The sequence below is a fragment of the Bradysia coprophila genome (assembly GCF_014529535.1).
Source record: "Bradysia coprophila strain Holo2 chromosome X unlocalized genomic scaffold, BU_Bcop_v1 contig_20, whole genome shotgun sequence".
Taxonomy (NCBI): Eukaryota; Metazoa; Arthropoda; class Insecta; order Diptera; family Sciaridae; genus Bradysia; species Bradysia coprophila.
The window spans coordinates 1981543-2006229 of NW_023503307.1; the positions used below are offsets into that span (position 1 = coordinate 1981543).

The window sequence follows — 24687 nt, forward strand, 5'->3', positions numbered from 1 at the left end:
GGCTTATTATTAAATTAGTTGTGTTGATGTCATTATTTAATTTCATGTGAGAGTTCAATGAAATAAAAAACCAAATTAATTGAACGAAAATAGTAGATTATGCACCTCTGTCCAAAATGTTTATTTTGACTATTTGGAAGTTATGTACCCAGCCGAAGGCATGGTACATAATCAAAATCGTCAAAATAAACATTTAGGACAGAGGTACATTACATACGCTATTTTATCTGCCGATAACAGATATATCGAGATAAACAAATTTGCCCTGATTACATTGAGATTATCGTCCCAGGCAGATAAAAAAACTTTTTTTTTTGTTCTTCATAATTAATCATCGAACAGTGACTAAAATCTATTCATCTAAAGAAATAAAATGCAACGCGACACAGGACTCGATATATTCGATATTTTCAAACCAATCAAACACTCTGTTGTCGATTGTTTTTCGAATAGGGCAAAATTATTTAAAAATGCCAAAATTAAAAAAAAAGTACTTCGAAAAGTAGTTGTGAACGATCCCCAAAGACATTCTTTATCATATCACTATTTACAGTAAACCACTTGTCGATCTATGAAATGATAGGAGCTAGTTTCAAGTGAATTTTATTGCGTTATCAATTTAGATACGTCTGGTATACAAGTTTACTCATTCCAATCAAACAAGTTGTTAGTTGTTGGCCTAGACAAGTATTTTTTGTTACAAAATTTCTGCTAGTAAGGGGAATCAATCGTGCATTTTTCGAAACAGTATGTAAACTGTTTGTTGATTACGAGAAGGAAATGCATAATCAAATCCCTGGGCATGTTCAGTTAAAGGTTCGTCCATAGAGATCAATAAATATTTAGAATTGTTGCAAATATCATTAGGCTTTTTGGTATTACCAATGACTAATTTAATTGTTCACACATAAAATGATAACGCAAGGAATATGAGGGAAATTTTGTCTTCTTTTTACAATCAATTTAATATCTGGAAATTTCCACTGAATGTACATCTAATATTTATTTATTCGTTTTAATTTGGTATATATGCTGTAAATGTTTGCTCAAAATGATCTAACTGTTGCTAGTCTATTATATACTAATGCAACGAAGCACAGAAACTATAAAAAAAGCGACAACAACAACAACAACATTTTAAAACGTTCTATTTCTATTATGACGATGTTAGTGATTCGATATTACTTTAGCACTGCGATGGAATTCGATTCAAAAATGTTTTAACAAAATCACAAATATGGCGACAGAGTTGAAAATTGAAGTTCGTTTAGGAAAAATATTTCATTTTCGTTTAATGTTTTGAGACAATTTTTTTTAATAAACATTCGTTTTTTGTCTGAGACAGAAATTTCAGACAAAAACTGCCATAAAATACTTGGTGATATTAATCTATATAGGAAATCAGTAGGAAAATATAAGTCGGTAATATTTCTTGCTAGAGCTTCCAAAGATACCAAAGGGCTTAGAATTTTCAAGAATTTTATTTAATTTTTTAAATATGTTTTGCACAATAAAATGTTTAAAACTGGTAGTTCTGAGGAAAAAAAATATACAAAAACAGCAGATCCAATTGAAAATTAAAAAAAAAAAATAAAAATTGAACTACTTTACGACATCATTTTTTTCTAGTTAATTATGGTATGAGTTGAAGAGTTATTTCGATGAAAATTCCTAAGAAATTGCAAGTAGGAATTCGATTTCTTCATACCAGGAATTTCATTTCTTCATACTACTTATAGACAATGTTAGACGCCTGATGAGAACATAAATGCTATGTTGCCACGTTGTTACGGTCCAAGATAAACTTAGTATGTAGTTTTACATGTCCGAAATGTCTATCCATTGGATGGGGTCTGTGCAATTTCGATGACTATGATATCACTGATCCAAGTGATTTTTGGCCGAAAAGATACAATACACCCAACGATGGCGTTCGGCTTCGATGTCTCCTTAAATCACAAATATGATCAACTTAAGATATATTAGCCTTCACTTCACTGACAAAAAAGAGTTGAAAATTGCGTCTGTTTTGGGTAACTTTGTCTCCAGAATCTACAGCAGTAAGTGGGCTATACAACTGTGGCAGTCATTCTATATTACCTAGGTTACTCAAACCATTGTGATTTTCCATTCTTCTTTGTCAGATCCATTGAAGTATTGTATTTATGTGCGAGTGGAAGATGTGAAATTATGCAATACAAAGGGAAAACGTTTCAAACGAATTTTTCAAACATAAATTGCAAGAAATTGTTTTACCAAAGTTTTAACCTCAACCTAGACGTTCCATTGAAATTATTCTTCGCTTCGAATTCCCTTTCCTCTTCTCAACCACTGAAAGACCGTTACTGTAGTGTTTTAGTGATAGTATTCGTGATGCCACAGTATCTTAGTGGAAATGAGTCCTGCCTTGATGATGGCAATTCAAAGTTAAAATTGAAAACCCGTAAATAGCCTTAGAGGTCTTAAAGAGCTTTAAATAGGTTTCTTCCAAATTTAATAGATTTCATAGATCGTCGTTATTTCAATGCAACACTTATAACATTTGAAGGACTAGAAGAATTAAATTTAAGATTTGATCAATCGCTGATACAAATGCTAAATTTAGTACTGCATTGAATAAAAAAATTAAAATAAATAAATAAAGAACATGAAAACGGTGAAACTGGGCCTAGTTATTTGATTTTTTTTCTCGATTTATTCTATGAATTTGCGTAAAATGTCAAATTAATGACAGATTCAGCCGCATTATAAGTGTTCAAACACCATTTTGATTCCATTAATATGTAACTAACACGACTGACTGGCTAAAAATAAATTATTTTCAAATCTAAAATCCATTCTATTTTCACATATATAAATGATTGTGCTTTACTTACACAGATTTTTTTTTGTATTTCTTCTCTCTATTGCGAAATGGAAACCTACTGTATCCAAACAAAATGAATTCAGTTAAAAAAATGAATCATTTAAGCAAAAAAAAAAGTAAAAATCGAATATAAATCATTATTCTCATTCGGTCATTTCGAAACTTTCTAAAAATGGCCGGCAAATTGCATGTACCCGAGTATATATATTTGATATTTTATAATTAGTTACAATTCAATATTGCATCTATGGGCTAAAGAGATGCAATATGTATATTGGTTAGATATAATGTGGGTTTTTTTTCTACATCAAAGCGAGAGGCGAAAATGAAATCTCTAACATCACTTTAATACGAAAATATTTTATACTGCACATGTATTGGCAGTATAAAATGTATAGATTGTGCTGTGTATATTATAGACCATGTTTTTATTCGCAATTTACAATAAACTAAAATGAAAAATAATAGGAGAAAAAAGCCAACGATTTTTTCTTTCTTTCTTTTCTTTTTCGTATAATCACTTTTGAAGTTTTTCAACAGCGGAAATACTACAAATCTGGTAATACTTTTCTGCTAAGCAAAATACATTATTATATAAAACACCATCTATAAACCAAAATACACATCATTTATATATTCTCGTCGTATTTTTTTTAATAAAAAAGTCCTCCAATAAGCGCTAAATGTATATAACACAAAAATGTGTATGGAACGTACTCTTTAAAATTAAAGCACTTCCAGAGCGCAAGGCTTGAAATATTTGTATTATTTTTTTTTTATATTTTTCGTTTTGTTGTTGCTAAAATGTTGTAATGTCGAGCTTACTGAAGGCAGTCGGTTATCGAACGGAACAAAAACGTAAGCGAATCTTGTCCCCATAGTCATACTCAAATAGTCGGTTTTCGTAGCTATATACCAAAACATATAAACTTTGAAACTCGCACAAAACTTTACCGAGTATACACTTTTAGGTGTACATATCGATGTGTATTATCGTACGTACATATAGAATAGATCTACACATTCAACATTTTATACATATAACTTTTTAGTAGACAGTTCGATGTGTATAGTGTATATGTAAAAGTGTATGGAAACATACGTACATATGTACTTTAGTTATAAATAAAATGCTAATTTTGTGATGTTGTTACAGTGAGATGTTTTTTTTTGTTAAATTTTTTTTCTTTTTCCGATAATTTTCTTCCATTCAAAAAGTAAAAAATGAATTTTAATTGAAATACCATTCAACGAAAAATATATCCAGGATAATGCGGGTAAGCTTTTAAGCTCTGATACTTTTCCAATCTTTTATACATATAATGAGAACTTGAGGTTGGTCATGGTCATGGTAACATACACAACCACTAGCAGCGCTGGTTGTATGGAAACGAAACGACGACGACGGAGTGTTGTGTGACATTTCTTGTATGCTTAGACATTTTATTTGTTTTTTTCGTTCGGTATGGGAGATTTTTTTGTTTTTTATCGGATTAAAATATCCTGCGACGATAAAGGGAACATTGGGAACATTTTACCAGAAATGTTGTATCCGAGTGCAGCATTTGAATTTGAAATGGATGCGAAAGTGAGAGAAAATGAGAAATCTGAATTCGTTTATAACCGAGTGAAGGCACATGTGTGAAAATGAGATTTTAAATGTCGGCTATTCTTCTTTTCTATATATTCTTTTTGACCCGGCATTGCATGGACTCAAAGTGTGCCATTATATTCAGTCGTTTGTGTGGCAGTTTTTTTTTACATCGTAATAAAAAATAGACAAAATACTCTGCCAAATCAGTGAATCACTGCACAATGATCTCTTGCTTGTAACTCTTTTATTCTTGCAACAACAACATGACACTGTACCACGCTGTCTAATTTCGTATAGTTATAAATTTCGATCACACAATTTCACACAATTTGTTCGAAAATAATCAAGAATAACGAATCTGAAGTCTGGAAAATTTGCCATAATTAATTAAATTGCACTAAACTGCTACTATTTTTAGCCACACCTCGACTATGCATTATAAACTTGTATTCTCCGCTTGAAAATGATTATGCCAATTTTATTCTCTAATTCAAATTCATACATTCAATGTGTGACACACTGGTTAGTTGCAGTGCACACAGAGATTTTTTTATTATTTTTTCATTCCAAAATTATCTTGGAATTTTAATATGATTGGAATTTTGTGTTTGCGTTCGCGTTCAACTGTTCAAATGACCAGATTTTCAACCTAAGAAAAAAAAGTATTTAAATCTCCGGAAAGAGTACTCAGCTTAGTACAGTTGTTGGGTCTTTTACGCTACGGGTGACTCACTTCCTTCAATCCTATTTATTCCAATTTTACACAGAAGTGCGTCACCCGTTTTATTATGATAATGAACTTAATTTTAGAATTTCTCTATACAATAACTCCTTCGCTCCGTACTAGATCGTGATAAAATAAAACCTGACTGCGGAAAACACGTCCATTAGGATTAAGATTTCATAGGATGTTCAGCCAACAATTAACAAAATGTTAGCAGTCTCTCTATAAGGCTACGTGTACTGGAAAATGCCACAATAATTTTTGAATCATAAAATGCTCAACTACATTAGCGTTAACAATAAAAGCAAGTCTCTGCGTTTATCCCTTGATTTGCATCATTGTATTTTGCGGAAATATAATCGAGTCCTCGGGGAAGAATGCAAACAAACAAAACTATCCGATTCTCAATTTTCATTAATCATTTATTTGTTCTTGTCGCAAAATGGTTTCAAAACGCAAAGTCGCTTCATTTCGATTCGAATTATTCGGTGTTGATGTGGAAAACAGTGGCTCCTATATCATAAAATAATAATATGCGCATATGTGCGGTGTATACGTAAATATTATGAACATACGTAATAATTTTATATCGATGATAAACCATTGTGAATTCGAAACAAAAATTTGTGTTATTTTTTCAGTCTCTCCGTAATTTGCTTTAGGAATTAATATTTCGTACTTGTACAAGGCCATTTTCAATAAATTCAATATCGGCCATGTTTATAATCATTTACATTGCTGATGTGTACTGTGTGACATGGGTCTGGTTTTGGGTTGACTATGAATATGCGAATAATAAAAAAAAAAATCAACTGAAATAAGAAATCCAAGGTTGTTAATACCTCTACAAGATTTTAGGATGTGTATTTTAGTCATATTTATTGTTTGAGGTTACAAAACAATTATTTTTTTTTGAATTCAGGTTTGACGTTGTCGTATATACCTCTATACACTCAAACTGTATTATCCATATACTTCGGTATCGTTTACTTGCAATATTACATTGCATTTTTACAGTTTGAATCAACAGAAATTAATTGCCTCGAGGCTGTAGTTAATTCGAAAATTTAGGACAAACATCAATCTCTTGTTAATCGTAACAAACAAACGAATTGAAAATGAAAAATCGTAAAAAAGAACAGAGACAATTTGTACTCGCTAAAAAATTTTATTTTTTCAACTTTGTCAATCTTATTGTGTACCTCTATGCGCTTGACGTAGCATGAAATATAATTTTAACATCGCAATTTAGTGAAATTAAAATTTTTGTTTGCTCTTATAAAACCATAAATGACGTATGTTCCCCTCAAAGGTATAGCGTCTAATTGGAAAACAGGTATGCATGACACTTGTACACGACTGTGTGCAAATTCATCGCTTAATTTTCGACAATGAGAACGAGGCGATCTTTTGCTAACCATCGGTAACATTTTGAATTGTGAAATGTCTATGGTAGCTAAAATTGCATGTAGCACTAACCAGGATCTATTTTTGATAAATTGATTTGCTACTGTTTTGCACACGTGAAAAGTGCCACTTTTGTTTCTAAACTGTTTTTCTCCGTTTTCCTTTTCATTTTGCCTTTACAAAAAACATCATACGAAATGGGAGAAATCAGAGAAATGGAGAATAACAGCAAGAACAGAGATACGAATGTGGTAATTTTTACGTGTTCAAAACAGTAAATTTAATAAAATTTCTAACATTTATGAACAGTTATTATTTTGCAACTTTTTGAAAAATTTTAGCAAGTTTTGGCAAATTTAGCATATCAATTTTCCAAAAAATAGGCCCTGATTGCTAAACGAAGGGATTAAGAATTTTAATTTGAAGGAGAAAAAAAAGATGTCAAAATGTCTGTCTATTATTTTCCGAAGTGAACTCAGAAAGACACGATAATTGCAAATTTCACATCGTCGAATTACTGTGTGCAGCTAGTACAGTTTAACTCCCAGTGCACTTACACATTTTTGTTGTTTTTTTTTAAATATTTATATATAATTATTGATGCATCTACTCATAGCTGCTTTAAATACACGTCGACCATGGTAACTCTTTATTGGATGCTGCAAAAATATTTTCATATAAAATTCAAAGTCGTGAGTTCAACAAACAAATAGAGAATTGCATTTTTTTTATGTTCGGTTTTTCATGTACGCTAAAACATATACCAAAATGGGAAAAAAAAACCTGGGAATAAAAATGGCGTCCTCGAAATATGTGCAAGAGGTATAGATTGGTTTTTTTTTATATATATATTTCGAAATGCATTCGTCGTCGCATTGAATTTACTTTGTGAAAACGAAGCGAATTTTGTGTTGATATAGAGAAGTCTGCACCTCTATGTATTTTATACAATCTGTATGGTATATGCATGCACCAGTTCATGAGTCGCTATTATCATAACATATAATAAAATCAAAGAGAGATTTTTATCATTCAGTTATATGTTGCATTTCCTTGGTTGGCGGTAGTAAATACATAATAACAACGATATCACTTAAGCACTGTACATCACTTTACATACATTCTTGAATTTATGTGTTCGTAAACGAGAGATAATGGTGAGATTTTGTAATGGCAGTAAAATTTATGGAAAATGGTGGAAGGTTTATCCAAAATATATGCAATACTTAGCGAAGCTGTTTCCCAGCAAAGAGATGTCATACATACTTTAATAAATATATTCGTACGCGTATGCAACATCAAACTCTGTACATTGTTTGCATATGACATGTAGCATTAATGTTGAAAAAAAGAACCATCCGAGATGCTATAACACCAGGGAGATGAATATGTAGGTTTCAGTTTTTGAAATTTGCATTTTCACCTTATATGTATACGTACAATGTATGTATATGACGAAAAGCGTAGCATACGAAAATTTTCCTATAGCAACAACACTAAAATTTTCGCTTATACATAAAGGCTAAAATATAAACGTAAATCCATGTACTTATGTTCATTCCAGCAAACAGCAGTGAGACAAATATGGCTGCCTTTTCAATATTCAATATTATATATAGGTGGAGGTTTTACCCAAAACACCTAACCTTTTCCATATCTATATCTCCAATTCCATATCAAACACTCCGCCGTTCCACCATCTATTTTCTGGGTATATTATAAAACCTATATCTGCCGTTTTACCTACAAAACCAGTCAAATATAATGTTTGTTCGAGTACTTCCCGTGTAGAATAACTAACTTTATATCCTCCGCATGATTCTCTGTACGGCAGCAGCCATGTGTGAGTATATGTGTGCGCTCTCCAGTGCAACGCAAAAGCATAGTCAATTAGACAACAAAATTTCAATATTTGTACAGTTACAGTAATTAGGAGAACATCTAATTAATTTTTGCATCTGATATTAGTCGATATTTAACGTAAATCATAGTTTAAACATTCGTGTAAAATTTTTGTTGCGTAACGATGGCGAGGCCATAAAACGCAATTGAATGCAATGTGTCCTCCTCCCGCACGTTTGCATCGAATATATTTGGTTTAAAATTTGCCATCGTCAGCAACGGAATTCGATAAGTTTGCTGGTAGTTTTTTGTTGTTGTTACTATTTTTGGGTAATTTTGATGCAGTTTTTGTGTAAGGGAAACACTACATCAAAAAACAGAACTCTTATAGAAGCTAATGTGTATAGGTCAAAGTTCAAGTCACCTGCATTCCGGTTTTTGCTGATTGTTTTGTGGAAACGTATTATACATATATACCTTTCATGAAGAGTATTATGGTGGTGCCTTTATGTAAGGTGAACTGAATATTGCAACAATTTGAAAAAAAAGTATTTCCTCAAATTTTAAAATGCTTAAAATTTGATGGTGATGTTCGCTTGGTAATTATATTTTTTCATTTGTTTTATTCGTTTACATTACACATTATACCTATATCGGATAAAAATGTTCAGAGTACAAAAACATAATTTTAATCAACGTAACCACATTGCCGTCCGAGAAAAAAAAAATGTTGCCAGCATTATGTGTATCAGTTCAAACCACGTGATGCTTTAATTAATGGCCGATGCTATTCGGCACCGGTGTCAAATAGCATGCACTGTGTTGTGTGGCTATTTGACACCGGATGCGAATAGCCAATCAACACAGTGCATGCTATTTGACACCGGTGTCGAATAGCCAGACAACACAGTGCGTGCTATTTGCATCCGGTGTCGATTAGCCACACAACACAGTAGATGCTAATTGACACTAGTGTCGATTAGCCAGACAACACAGCTGATGCTATTCGACACCCACCTTTGGGAGCCAGAAATAAATTTCGCGCGCTCGAAATTTATTTCTGGCTCCCAAAGGTGGGTGTCGAATAGCATCAGCTGTGTTGTCTGGCTAATCTAGACTATATATTTTGTTTTCTAAAAAAATCACAGGTTAACTAGAAACGAAAACTTTATTTGTTTAATAAGTGCTTTTCCCTAGCTGTAGATAAAGTATTTGAGTTTTTTTAACACTTCGCAAAGTTCATCAAACCACCATTTTTGATTTCTCTCACTTTTTCAGATGCATATCTTCGCATTGCATTTTTGAAATTGTGATAAAAAGATATCTAAATCACATTGGCGTCAAATTTTAACATTTCTAGCGTAACTTTATAGGAGAGACCTAATCATTAAGAACAGATACAGTATAGCTTCTAATTTTAACAGACTTTACTCATTAAATTATTTTTAATATAAGATCAGAAACACAAGCATATGGGATCCTAGTTTTAGACCACATACTTTTAAGGAATAAAAATTTAAACCTGACAAGAATTTATGTGATTTTGGGTCATGAACGATCAAGAAGGCTGCATTATAATACACATTGCAATGTGATGTAACGCGTTGAATGAAATCGAGTAGTCAATGCTTAGTATATACGCTTCAACAATACGTTCGGTATAATTGTGTGACTCTATACAAGGCTGTATACTTTGGGGAGGTCACGCAGACCGCCATTTTATTAGATATGCGGGAACACACCTTTTCCATACAAACAAATTCACCAAAATTAAATTTGTATGGCGTAGTGAATTTTTTGTATAAAACGTGGTGTGTAACCCGCGTATCTGCATCTGCGTGACCTCCCCAAAGTATACAGCCTTGACTCTATAGCCGTTTATAAAAATTTAGCCTTCGTTGAAGGTAATAGATTCTTTAGCGTGCGAAAAAAAGTTGGTATCGCACTGCGTGCGAAAAAAAAGTTCATATTGCACTGTGTCCGGGAATACAGTGAAATAAGTACCTTCAAAACGACATTAAATGGATGCATGGAAAGGTGATGATTATGGACCGGAATTGCGAAAAAAATTTTAAATTCTTAGAATTCGTTATTTTGTTGGAACTGTAAGACTGATATGCATTGAAAATAATAAATGTTGGGAATTACGGGTTGAGCCTGGCATTGAAGATGTTTTGGTATGTTTCATTATTTCACTGATGATTTGGAACTGGTTGTGAATTTATAATTTCGGAAATCGTAAACCGCATTGGAATGAAACTAAATTTGAAAAGAAAAATTTGGTTCACGGGTGGGGACCGAACCCACAACCTTCAACTTGCCGGGCTGATGCTCTATCCATTGGGCCACCGTGGACATCTTCTTTTCAACTCTAATTTTGAACCGTTCTTTCAAATGCTACGTCACAGCTCATATCGTGTGTTGCACACAAGCTGATCAATTGTCGAACTTTTCTACAACACACACATACTCAACATGTAACGCTGTCGCTTTCCGTACATACGAACATTTACTGTCTCCCGGCAAGTTGAAGGTTGTGGGTTCGGTCCCCACCCGTGAACCAAATTTTTCTTTTCAAATTTAATTTCATTCCAATACGGTTTACGATTTCTGATAATTATTGTACCAGTTCTAGTTACTTTAACTAACCATTAGTCAAAATTATAATTTCGCTATATTTCGATCCAGGTTTAGAACAATCATCAGACGGGGAACCAATATGATTTCGCTATTTCTTGAGTGCAAAATTGTTTTATTCTTTGATTTTTAATTTTCAGTTTTCTCTATACACTGAGAATATTTTTTACAATTGTCGGAAACTCCAATTAGAAATTCAGAATGTAATTATTTGAAAAGAGAACAACAACAACGGATCTCCAACGTTCAGAGCACCAACAATTTTTAGCTAATATGTCAATTTATCATCGTTACTAATATCGACCCCTCTTGACCTTCTTACACTAAATACCAACATTGCGGAAACCACAACCTATTGACATCAATATTTGAATTTCACATTTAATAGTAATTTTAACCATTGCGTATATTTAAAACCAAACAAATGAGTGCGTCTGGTGTCAATTAGCATGTACTGTGTTGTTGGGCTATTCGACACCGGTGTCAAATAGCATACACTGTGTTGTGTGGCTATTCGACACCGGTGTCAAATAGCATGCCCTGTGTTGTATGGCTATTCGACGCCGGTGTCAAATAGCATGCACTGTGTTGTGTGGCTATTCGACACTGGTGTCGAATAGTCACTCCGTTAATTAATTTGACAATTTGGTCTCACAATTGGATGGCTTTTTACTGGCTTCCAATAGGAAATCCACACAAAATTTACAAAATTAGATTGTTTACTGCTGATTATCTGACCAGCACCTGCATCCACCTAAAATATTTTTAGCTCTAGTCCACACACACATTACGTAGGAGTTACATAGAAATTCAATTCTCGTGTGTTCAATTAGATCAAACTTCTTCTAATTAAAGATACGACATCTGATTGAGCTGTTGTTATTGAGTACGTAATACCTACCAGGTATAGATGATACTTGACAGCTTTTTGAATATGTTTTTATTTTGGTGCAATTTATCGCACTCATGCCTGTAGAAACCTATTATCTCGTTATGCCAAACATAGTCGCTGTTGATACTTGACAGATGCTTTTGGGCTTTGTCTCGAGATTTTCATATTGATTTTGTAATTCCATTAGTCTCGTGGTAAATGCATGTCTACCATTTTTCATGTATTATAGTTATGCGTTGATCAATTCGAAATTAGAGCTTTGAGTAAATTCAAACAAAAAAATGTTCTTTTTCCTGAATCGAAAACGATACCATCACAACAATCGGTCTGCCGGAATAATAGTTTTAGTGGTTCAGTCGCTCAACATTTTGTGATTTATTAGGAATTTCTATTACCACATCTTATCGATTTAATTCTGGTGAACCTTTGCTCAGAGACTGTATTCTCAAATATGCAGTCACTTGTGAGTTGCACATAAAATAACAACGAGCACAAAGAACGTTACTTTTCTTGGTACTTTTGCACATATTCGAGCAAAATTTATAATACAAATTGAAGAGACATATATATATATATATATATGTACAGAGGAGAATAATAGTAGTATAGGTATGCACAGTACAGTAGTAATACTGTTGTATACCCAAATCAGCTCCTTGGATGCTGATTTTAATGTAGAAAATGCGATCTCTTATTAAAACATACGTATAGATACACACCAGGCATATTCATCCTGTCTATGTGTATATATATATATGAATATACTTTACATGACGATTTCAAGCTTTTGACTCAACCAACTTCGTCGTTTTTGTACACGTATATAATACAATACATAAAATATTCTGACATATATAACATTAGAGATAGACGTACATACAAATTATATATAAATATATTTTCCTAGTACATATAAAGTCGTGCATATATCTACGTATTATACATACATATATTTATAGGATACATAACTTGATATACGTATATTTTATGTATAAATTTTCATATATTTCTGTATACTCAAAATGTTTTGTGTTCTCGACCAACCACCAGAGAATTCATTCGCAATATTGATTTTATACACTTCAGTGTGTAACCTTTTGTTTCTGTGTGGCGTTAAAAACCAATGATGATGACGATATCGCATCGGGTCGATAAAGGCGAGGATAAATACACTTAAATTCACCCACCGATGTTTTCTACTACCCTTACTTCGCCAAGAACATATACGTCGGTGTGTATAATAAGATATATGTATATTTTCTCTGTACGTTTATACGTACGTACAAAGATGTTTATATTTATATTTATATTAAAATAGAGCACCCGAACCGCCCAAAAATACATTTCTATACGAATATACAAAGTGTAGAACACATTTTTTTCTTCTTCTTTAACTCGGGTAACCCTTTGCTCTATCTGCTTACACATTTATATGGTATCGAGTACAATGGTTTACCTTTTCCTACAAAATTTTCTGCATTACCATCTTCATTTCAAATATCATGCAAAGTACTGAACCAGCATCCATACAATAATTTTCTTCCATGTTTTTTTTCTTCTTTTCTTTCGTCTTCGCAAGTGTTCCCTCTCGTGGTCTTTATGGGATGCACAGAGCACACACTAAATGAAAAGAACTCGATATATTCTTTCTCACCACAATTTATTATTCTTACTACGTTGGTTATTTCATTATTTTTTTTCATTTCTGCGAAGAACAACAAACATAAAGAGGTAATTGACGCACAGCTTTTAGGTTGCTTTGCTAACACACGACGCGATGGCCTTGATCGATCGGTTATCCTTTGTTCAGAATATTTTTCTTTTTTTATTCTTATGAATGTTTACGAAGCCAATCGAAATGTTTAACTATATTAAACTCTCTTAAACGGCTGACAAATTCTACTAATTTGCGTCGTTCTGTACCAAATCTTACCCCTTACCATTTGGTAATGTATCATTCATTTTGTACACTTCAATTCAAGTTTATGTCCTGCATCAATCGCGCTGTAATACTCGTGAAGGAAACTAAAATTTTATGATTCCGTGAAAGTCATTCAATCAAGGTATTTTCTTGCCTCAGTCTCCTAATCTACAAAATATGAATTTCGAATGTCCTTTTTTCTGAAAAATAAAGTAACAGAAGCTCCATCCCATCATTCCACAAGATAAAGTCCATTACGAATAACGACAAATTAGCTGCTAAAAACGAATGGTGTTAAATTTGAAAATAATTTTCCCAGACTTATAAGCAGAAGTGCACGTCTTCGTCGACTATACTACCGAAATGTAAAACAGAATCTTTTTTTTTCTTCATTCTCTTCCTTTCCATCGTTCGTGCGTTTATACATACGCATTTATTTAATCATTTAAACATCCATAATGCTCACAGCGCACACCAAGAACTAATTTCCTCCCTTTTGATTACATAAAATTTTCCACGATACCTCTCACAGTATAAAATATTCAAAATACGAAATCTTTATAAAATTCAAATAATCCGAAAAATTAACCAAGCCCAACCAAGTTATACACCGAAGTGTTGCCGAAAAAAAGAAGAAAAATAAAAAAAAATAATAAAAAAAAGAACTGGAAAGCTCTCACAATGTAACAACAGTACAAGAAAAACCCGCTGATCAAAAACCACCCACAATAGGAATGTTTCCCTTCTTTTTAAAGATGAAAATTTATTCCAAATTCTGGCGAAAATTTTCCCAGTTGAAAATATTTTATTTCTCTTTCCTCAGCATTGGCTGAGCCTAGTGAGACTGAAGCATATCACATTCGCATCATACAGTTCGTTTTCATTTTTGCAGTGGCCCACATCCTTTTTTCCCTTCCACTTATGAAGCAAAGCTTTATACAATTTTCCCATTTTGTGTGTTTTCTCTATTTTATACAAGTTGAAGTTAGCACCATTCATTGTGTGCTTTCCAACAAGCTTTAGCTTTTCTATATAAACCAATGGTGGAAAAAAAATTATATGTACACTGTACACACAGCATTGTATACCTTTTATGTCTTCTATTTCATCTCATACCAATTTATCAATTTTTGTTGCTGGGCTCGAGAGTGTTTAGTGTATGTGAGGTGTACTAAACAACTGAAAATTCATCTACTACAAACCTCTTTGTATGTACCACCAGCGCCAGTCCCAAATACATAAGCTTGTGTCATAATGTATCTCAAAAAGTTGTTATCCTTCCTTTTATAATATGTGGAAAATGTACCTCTAGTTTATGCATGTTTGCATAGATATCATCATGGATGATGATAAAACCATATATGGCATCGAACTATAAATGCGCGACCGGAAGCTTCTATTTATATATATATGTACATAATTTGAAATTATTTTGATATTGTTCCAAATAAGTACGTACGTATATGTGTTTGAAAATTTTCTGTTAGTTTTCTGTGCTCAGCGGGTGTTGTTTTTAGTTATGCTGTATGTCGTGATGAGCATGCCTTTCACATTGCTGCGCTTCTCTCTTTCGAAGCACGAAATGGGAAAGCTTTCGAACTGTATATGTCCTTTGCGTCAATTTTCATCCAGGTCATATGTGTGTGGTATGGGTACACAATAAAACTTAAAGCCAACAAGTTTTCATGTTTTCTCCCCAAGAGCACAGAGTTAACTCTTCAACTTTTTCGTTTTTTAAACAATGTCTGCCCACAAAATTTGGTTTTTTATCTAGATGTAAAATGATGATTAAACTAGATTGGGTCAAACCGTATGTTTGCGTTTGATTAAAGACTAAATACATTAAATTTTCATCATTTATTACTTCCGATTTTCGATTTTTTTTAACGTGTTTTCCTCGAAAAAATAATAAATTTTCTTTTCCAATTTCCAGGTAAGTCATCGCTGCTGACGATTACACTCTACTGCATGTAATATTTGTAGTTCTACCAAGAAAATGTTGGTAAGCTCATAGTTTTAAGTTTTACTATTACAAAAGTCACTACAATCTCATTTGAATTTCTGAGTAAAACAAACCTTCTGATAGATAGCCCTGGAACTATACAATTTCTTATCAACTTCTTCAAAATATAAACCACATTTTGAAATGAACAATGATAATGCTTCGCAGTAAATTTTTGCCTAACTTCAAAACTAGATCATAAAAATTACAAACTATACGACGTATAGTATATGTGACAGATGGCACGATTTCATTTAGCCATAGTTTTCATAGTTAACCATTACCTACGTGATCAGTTACCAGATATAAACCGTTTTGTCCCCTCAATATTCACTTTACGATTATGGTTCAAAAGCAATAGAAATCGCGCAGAAAAAATTCTCCACAGAGGTCATTCTACATTCTCTCCATTCTTGTCCGTTTCGGAAACATTTGATTCTACGTGAGATGATCTCATCAACTTCACAAAAATGTTTTGCGACTGATGTTTTCTCATTGTTATTGATCTAATGTTCTTATGCTTAAATCACCGAACCATAAAGTAATCCAATCTGATTTCAAAAATGATGTAAAAGCTGCTACTGTAACCGTTAAGTCAGACTTCCTAATTACTTAAATACCCATCACCGGATCATACTGACTCACATGACCCATATAGCAAAAGAAAGAAAGAAAACATCCTAATCCGGTTATATCCGAGAGAGTGTGTACAAGTATTTTTATCTCGATGTCATTAAAACTTATTAAGTCAAAATGAACGATTCATTAGAGCTGTCATTAGAAAGTAATTTCTTGTTCACCCCCTACATATCTGGCATTATGGCATCAATTATTTGGGTGCTGTCCATAAAAAACTGTGTATTTTTACAGATAAAACTGGAAATTGAATTGAACTGAACTGATTGGGGATGTGATTAATTATGAAAATAATATTCCGTTGACAATGAGAGGTAGATGAAATGAATGTTGTAAAAATGAATGAATTGATAGCTAGAAACAATAATCATCACCTTGTACAGTGAATGAATGATATATAAATACGACGAGCGTAGTAATTAATGGACGACCCCCTTAAGTAGAAAAAGACTGAAAACCGTATTATATAAGAAATTTATGCGAATAAGTCTAGTCTCTGGTCTACGGTATGAAGAATCTCTTTCACTCAACCATCTAATATAACCAATTTGCTAATATTTCTACACATTACATCTCCGCACAGTCGTGTCTCCACATTTATATCGGTTGGTGTGCGCTGAGAAAATTACACTTGTGTTATTCGGTATTCAAACTCCTCCGACCTACGGTTATTCGGCATTTCGCAGCTGGTTTTTAATAAGGAAAAAAAAACATTTTTAGTGTGTTTTCTTTCCATTTTCTGTATATGCGCTATAATATTGTATGTTGGTTGTTCGGATATTATGGTGGATGGATGACGGTGTGTACTTATGTTTATACACCGATATTCTCCGGTAAAGAGTGTAGTGTAGTTTTTGGTGTCGTCGTTCTTCTTGGCATTTTATCGTATGTGTATAATAGAGAGGATATATAGGTCCGTCGTGTATGTATTTACCGAACAGCATATTTTGTTGGTTTGATATCGTTACGATTTTATGTTCGTTGTACTGAGAGTTATACTATGTACATAACATCAACTCAGTCACTTTTTCATTGTGATATCGATATCATGTAAATTGTTTTGTACATATATTAGAACAAGTAGCGCCGCCGGAAGTGATGGTGAAAACTCTCGGATTTTCAAAGTGAACATATAGTGTGTGGCAAGATACGTACGTATATATCTAGTGAAATGTAAAATATATTGGATTTTTTCCTATTTGTCGGTTATACGTACGTACAAATATATATACTGTGTCGTGTATTATAGGAGAGATGTAAACCGTATAATGAAAATGGTCTCTTTTTTGCCCCAGCTCTTATGTACGATACATATTGCTTAGCATAACTGAGTTGATGGTACAATACTCAACCTCGCGATTGTATATCAAAGTGTATTTGAGGGTTTCTATATACAATATTTATTTTTTTTCGGAGGTGCTGTGGCTGATGCTGCTTGCTGCTGCTGTTTTGTTTGCCTCTTGTTGAATTTTGTGTGGCAGTGAGTGAGTTGCCGTTTAGTTGAAAAGTTGTCGTCATTGTGTGGGTGATTTGTTGCAGCTTTTCATGCACACCAAAAAAGAGATTCTTGAATCATTGATGTGCTAAAAATCTCAAATTAAAGTCTACTTAGGAACAATTTAACGCAAGTTTTTTTTTCCTTCTCGTTTAATTAACTAGTAAGTGGCTAATTATATGCAGTGGTTTTTATTTTTGTTTTTTGAACTTTGGAGATATTTACGATTTATTATTGTTGACAAATTTTGGAAGAAAAAAAAAACAGAAAATAATTAAGAAATCAGCAAAAAGAAATTTCCTTAATGTCGAAAGTGCTAATAAACTCTTGCTTGTGGAACATTATTATGGTGTTAAGTAATGGTAATTTAAAATTTAAATGGTCGGCTCGTTAAATGTGTATGGGTGTGTATGACTATGATATTTGAGGCAGAAGAAAAAAAATAATATATTTTTGCCATAGTCTGTGTAATGTTTTTATAGATAATTTGAAAACAAACGAGATTTTTGTTGACACTATTAAAATACTGTAGCAGCGAAAATTATTCAGATAAATAAATTGTTAGTTGTTGTTGGCCACAATGAGTAGATTAGTCTGTGGCTTTTGTGGTTTTATGCTAATAATGTAGTTAGCAACTTTGATTAAAGTTGTTGTGTGAAGTGATATTTATTTATTTTTTTTTTCCTCTCGTGGTTGAATAACGATTTTGTGAGATATATATATATATATATATATATATATACTTAAAAACTGATCAACAAATACACATTTATACACAGCACCGTCCGTGTGTGCTCTGAGTACTATAATAGATACATATTTGAAATAAACCGAACGTGTATCTATATGTTAATTAATCAATGTTTTATCAACTTGTTTCTTGACTTTGAATTGAAAAGAAGAGACGGCGAAGAAGAAGTGTGTGTGGTTTTTTTTCTGTATTATATATTTGAAAATACAATAAGCAGAAAGACGACGGCAACAACAAGCAAAACAACAAATTAAAAGGAGAAAATGTAGCAATTGGATAATGTTGAGCTCATGCTATTTATACGTGAGTGTTTTATTTAATTTTTTTTTAAGCTCATAAAATGCGATGTCTCAAATGGATGTATTATAATCGGTTCGCACACGGTTAATCGCGAAAACCGAGATAGAGGTGAATTCGTTTCTACACATTTCTTGCTATGAAATATATATTTTTTCTGTTCATTTTTTTTACATTTTCTTTTAGAATAGCTTTGGTTTACAGCTTAGCTTATACACAGCATAGGTATGTAGTAATGGCGGAATCTTTTGACGTTAGGTTTCGTTTTAAATACTGACTGAGTTGAAATACTTGGTATGCATAAACTTTAGACATATCACAGATATATACATTTGTATATGTATGCAATATATATACGTATATTATAACGTTATATACCATACCATCCGACGTGATGAGGCCTCTCTCTCATTTTGTTTTATGGGAAAATTTTGCAAATTGCTTGTTATATTATTTTTAACGCTCCGTTAATTTATGAATATTATTTATTCTGCTCGTTTTTAATTATATTGTTATATGGAGATTTTTGTTCAACTGTTGGTAGTTGGCCTACTCTGCATCATTTCATCAAGTAACAATCTATTCAACTTTTGAAGATGAATAATAAAAAAAAAATCTGTGAAATTTCGAAGATCAATGAATTTTTGTCTCGATGTGCGATGCTGTCGTGCTTCTTCTTCCAAAAGCGAAACATGAAAAGATTAGTTTCAGTGCATTAAGGTATCGTTCAAAAAAAAAAAAATCGAAAATGAACGTACCACAACAAAACGTCTCTTATTGACTTTGTTGTGTCCCCGTGTCCGATGGGCCATTATAATATGAGTGTGTGTCCATAGATTATGCGTAATACTATGTTGAGCGAGCACCTATCTGTAATAACTTTTCAATTAAATATTCAATTCAAACGACACATAATTGTTTAATGAATAAAGTCATTGAACCAACAACATGCTCTATTTGATTTCAATTTCGTTTTTCTTTCGAATTTCGAACCATAGTTAAGCGTATCGTGTTGCTACGCATCAGTTCTGAGGGGTTGTGAACTACTTAGATAAAAACAAAAACAAAAAAGGAATTTATTTTTAGACTTATATTGTACGCGGGCTGGTTTTTGACATATTCTTTACATATAATTGTTGAAACTACACCCTAGTTTAGTCCAATGAAAAATTATCACCAGTTTTAGTATGTTGAGCAATGTTCTACGTAACTCGGTATACATATAAACCACAATGATTTTACTGTGTGCATGTATGTGCTTTGCTAGTGTATGGGTGAAAATGGAATTGCATTTCAGAGTTTTTCGTTACATATGTTCGAATACAATGGTCTTGGTTTTTGTTTCAATCACAGACTACACTTTTTAATTGAGTAAATCTGATAACTCGTACGATTAGAATCATATGCACTTGTTGATTGTGTTCGAGTCATCGATCAATGTAAAGCGAGTTTTTCTTTCTTTCTTAAATAAATGATGGAATTTACTGGGAAATCAAATTCATTTTAATTTTTGATTGCATTTTAGTCGGAGCATTTCCTTTGTTGTGATATAGTAAGAATGATGATCTCATAAAGTAGTGATATTTATTGACATTGTGTCTTACTGAACGACTGCATGTATGGGGGCCATGCACAAATTACGCACGCAACCATTTTCACACCACTCTCCTCCTGCGTACGCAAAGGTGCATGGAGAAAATATCGTAAATGTGTGAAGAGTGTACGCTCTTTGAGAACTCTTGTTCCCTTCTTCTATATAAGTGCGTAATTTGGGAATGGTCCCTATGAATCATGTATACATAAAGTAGTTGTCACTCTCGTTGAAACAATATGAGAGATATTGTCATGAGAGTTTCAACAAATAAATATTTTGGCCGTTATAAGACCACCAACCACTTAATACATTCCAGACATTCCACAATTTCATTTGTATTTCATTAACAAATTTATTGTCCTCCAAGATCGGATATAATTATGTATCGTTGAATCAGTTTTGTTGCTAAGACTACGGTCCCGAATGACTTGATGTGTAAACGATCAATAAGAGTGTTCTGTACAATAATATATCTGCTTCGAAGTTTTTATTTTGACTCTTGACTCTGGCTTGTAAAACGAGCCAAATCCTAGTGGAATATTCTCACAAGCGAGAACAATGTATGGAATCATTACAATATGTTACACGACACAACGCTACGTTAATAACGCTAGAATGTACCTGAAATATGTAAAAAAAATTGCAACTCTGTAACGCTGACTTAATCAAGTATGGTCTGATGCATCAGTTTCTTTTCATTAATATTTATTTATTACTAAAAATTTTCCACAGCAGTCAAGCTGTGTTGTGTTTTCTGTAGGACCTACTTCCGTGTTCACTTGATTCGACAGACAAAAGAAAGAACGACAAAAAAAACTGTCCATGTCTAATTCTGCAAGGTCGGAAAGGCTGTGCAGAACTTGTTTTTTTCCAGAATGGAAACCTTTATGAAGTCCGAATCATTTTGAAATTCTAAACTTTTAAGAACCAATAGCGAAGAACATTCATGCACATTTGTGTACATTATATGCAAAAATTAACTTTAAAGGCACATTTCAATGCGATGGTTACTATTTGCTCATACAAAGGAATTTATTGGCGTTGTTGGCGATGGGGAGCACATATCGGTGTTAAAGAAATCCAATGGTTTATTGAACTTTTGTGTCGTTTGGAGAATGTACTTTTTTTGTGTGTTTATTTTCATTTTATCTTTTTGTTTTGGTCTTATAACTCCTCGCATCTTCTCTCTCGCTGCTTGTAGTATTGTACAAAAATTATTTTTATTCGATATTTTGTTTTGACGAAACTTATTTCTTCGTCTTCTTCTTCTTCTCCATCATTTAAATCGAAAGTGTAATATGTGTTAGGATTATAAAATATCTTACAGTTGAATTACGGGTTATATGAATTGTAATTTTATGCTTTGTGTGCTGTATTTTATATTGGACATTGTAAATATTGTTTAGAAATTCAAGTTGCGAGAGTAATAATGTATTGAAAGTTCAAAGAACTGTACTTAAGGTTTCAGAATTTAGACATTGTGGTAATTGCACGAAACATTCATGTTGATTAAGTATCACGCAGTCGGTGCATTCGGAATTCTGAGTAATAAAGCGAAAAACCAATGTTCATTTTACTTAGTTTTTTTGTTTCTGTTTTTAAATACATAACTTTGAAAATCGTACAAACGGCTTCCATTCCCAATCTGATTAGAATCGAGTTTGAAAATAATAATCAGTTTCATAAGTTTTCTCGTATATTGTACTGTGGTATGGTTAAATGATAATGATAATTGTATTCATACGATTGCGTTTTAGGAAGTGGTAGTTGGTTATAAATTTATGGAAAACTACCGATATAATGCGACGAATATATCCGACTATATTTATTTGAACCGAACATAGAGAAATAATGAATTGAACAAACAAACCTATTAACCGGATATCGCATTCATATTATATATTTTTTGTTATTTATATTTTTTTTTCGAATACAAAATATTCCAGCCATTAATACAGAAAAAAATAAATACCGAAACAAGAAAGAAATAAGTACACACAAAGCCAATTTTAAACATATCTAATAATGTTCACATGCAAGATCATGAGACAAAAATAGCTCCGAAAATATAAATTTAATCAATAATATTTAGTGGAAACGACTATAGACGAGATATTAGAAATAATACATACTGATGGTGAACTGAAAAATGTATTTTCGATTTTATGTGTAGTAAATAAAGCCTCCGAAAAAATATGCCTTTATATGCCTAGCCTTCTACATAAATATATGTTTATTAAACCACAAAGGTAAATAAAGCGGATTCGTATTTAATGTATTGTGAAATTTTTTTTATATAATAAATTCGGTTATGTATGTTTGACAAATTGAAAAAAAATCGAATAATTATTAAAAAGTCTCTGTTCGGGTTCTGTTTCTTCTTCTTCTTCTTCTTTCTTCAGTGTCTTGATTGTGTGAGCAACATTTTATATAACAATACCTCGAACTATACTTAATTAAATTTCTGTATCTTTATATATACTCGTTTTACATTTTAACAAAATTGAAACTCAACACGTCATCTCCCATCAAGAAAAGACCGAACGGTTTGTTAAAAATATAAATGATTTGGTTTTTCGGTGCCTTCAACGTACCATTTAATACACACACATATTTTGTGATAAATAAAATGGAGAAGATGCTTAGACAAAATAAAATTCTTAATTCCATGTTTGAAATGTTTTCTTATCAGCAAGGTGAACGACAAACGGGGGACACTTTTGTAATCACAACCTTTCTAATCTTTTAAAACGGTTTCGAGATTTAACTAAAACAATTTGTGGATTTTATACAAATCAAAAGTTTGAATTTAATTTTCAGTTTTATTTTTCATTCACATGCCCATTTTCAATTTTAATTTCATTCAATAATTCATTAAAATATATATATATATATTATATTATACATATCGTCTGGTCATAAATGGGTGCCTTACAATACGCACACGATCCAATTCAATATATGGCTATATGGCATGGCAATTTAATTTTGTATTGGTGTTTAAGTATCAACACATTCATTCACTTTGCTCAAATTTATAAGCGTAATTTCATTTTTGTTACAATTTTGTACATCATCGAGTATATCATAAGTCCCACGTTTCAAAAAAAAAATGGATTCATTTTTTTAACACAAAAAATATTGTCAATTATATTTGTATTTATTGTTTGTCAGCCTACACCTTCACGACGACGACGTGCTGTTGTACATATATATTGAAACAAAAAAGAAATGCGACAAAGTATTTTTAAATTTCATTCAAAGATATCACACGTTGTTGACGCATTCGAAGCAAATTCATTTTTTTTTCAATTTCGATAGTCGAGTGACTCGCAGAAGCATTGTACATTATTTCAGTAAAACTAATTGCGTGACGAAACATTTTTGTAGCAAAGAGACTATAAATAGAATTTAACTTCATAATCATAGATGTCGCTTCCGCATTTGATGACCGTTCAGTTCCGACAGATTTCGTAATTCAATATTCGATTCAAATTTTTGTGAAGATCGTGAACGTCGTCACGTGGACTCACATTTTCATTTTTTTTTCGCCAAACTACCAAATTGCATCAAACGTCTTCTAATGTTCTCGATTTAAAGACATCAATCCGATTTCATAACCTATAGAAGAAAATAATTGGATAGAAATGAACAGAACTCAGAAGTCCCTCACAATGCAGTTAAGCCAAACACAAAACGAAAACAAATAGCACAGAGTCAAACTGTTTCATAAGAAAATAGAACGTAAAATTGCAAATCATGAAGCAGTTACGAACTAAGACATAACAATTCCGAAAGGGCTGCATAGATGGATAGTTGTATAGACAGATAAATATAGAAAGTATACATTTCTTGTCATCCAAACAACGCAACGTCGTCATAAGTTGAGACAAACAATACCTGACAACAAACCAATTAAATAATTCAAATATTAAATAAATAATCCGATTATTAACTTCGCCGGTACGTCGTCGGTACTATGCTAGGGTTTCAATTGCAGAGAAAAGGTGATGTTTTTGGTACACAGGG

At 32.4% G+C, this 24687-nt stretch overlaps 1 protein-coding gene across 4 annotated transcripts in view; it reads left to right on the top strand.

Annotated features, from left to right (window-relative positions):
• The window catches only part of LOC119068856 (serine/threonine-protein kinase tousled-like 2), a 72672-nt gene that overhangs the window by 28884 nt on the left and 19101 nt on the right, over positions 1 to 24687 (top strand). The window contains exon 1 of one of the 4 annotated variants that reach the window (XM_037172686.1): positions 15865 to 15885. The exons of 2 other annotated variants lie outside the window; for them this stretch is intronic. In XM_037172686.1, coding sequence (XP_037028581.1) covers positions 15880 to 15885 — 6 coding nt within the window. In that variant the 5' untranslated portion in view covers positions 15865 to 15879. Of the gene's footprint in view, positions 1 to 15864; positions 15886 to 18763; positions 19071 to 24687 lie in introns of those variants that run through there. One more of the 4 variants, XM_037172685.1, reaches the window with a different exon arrangement.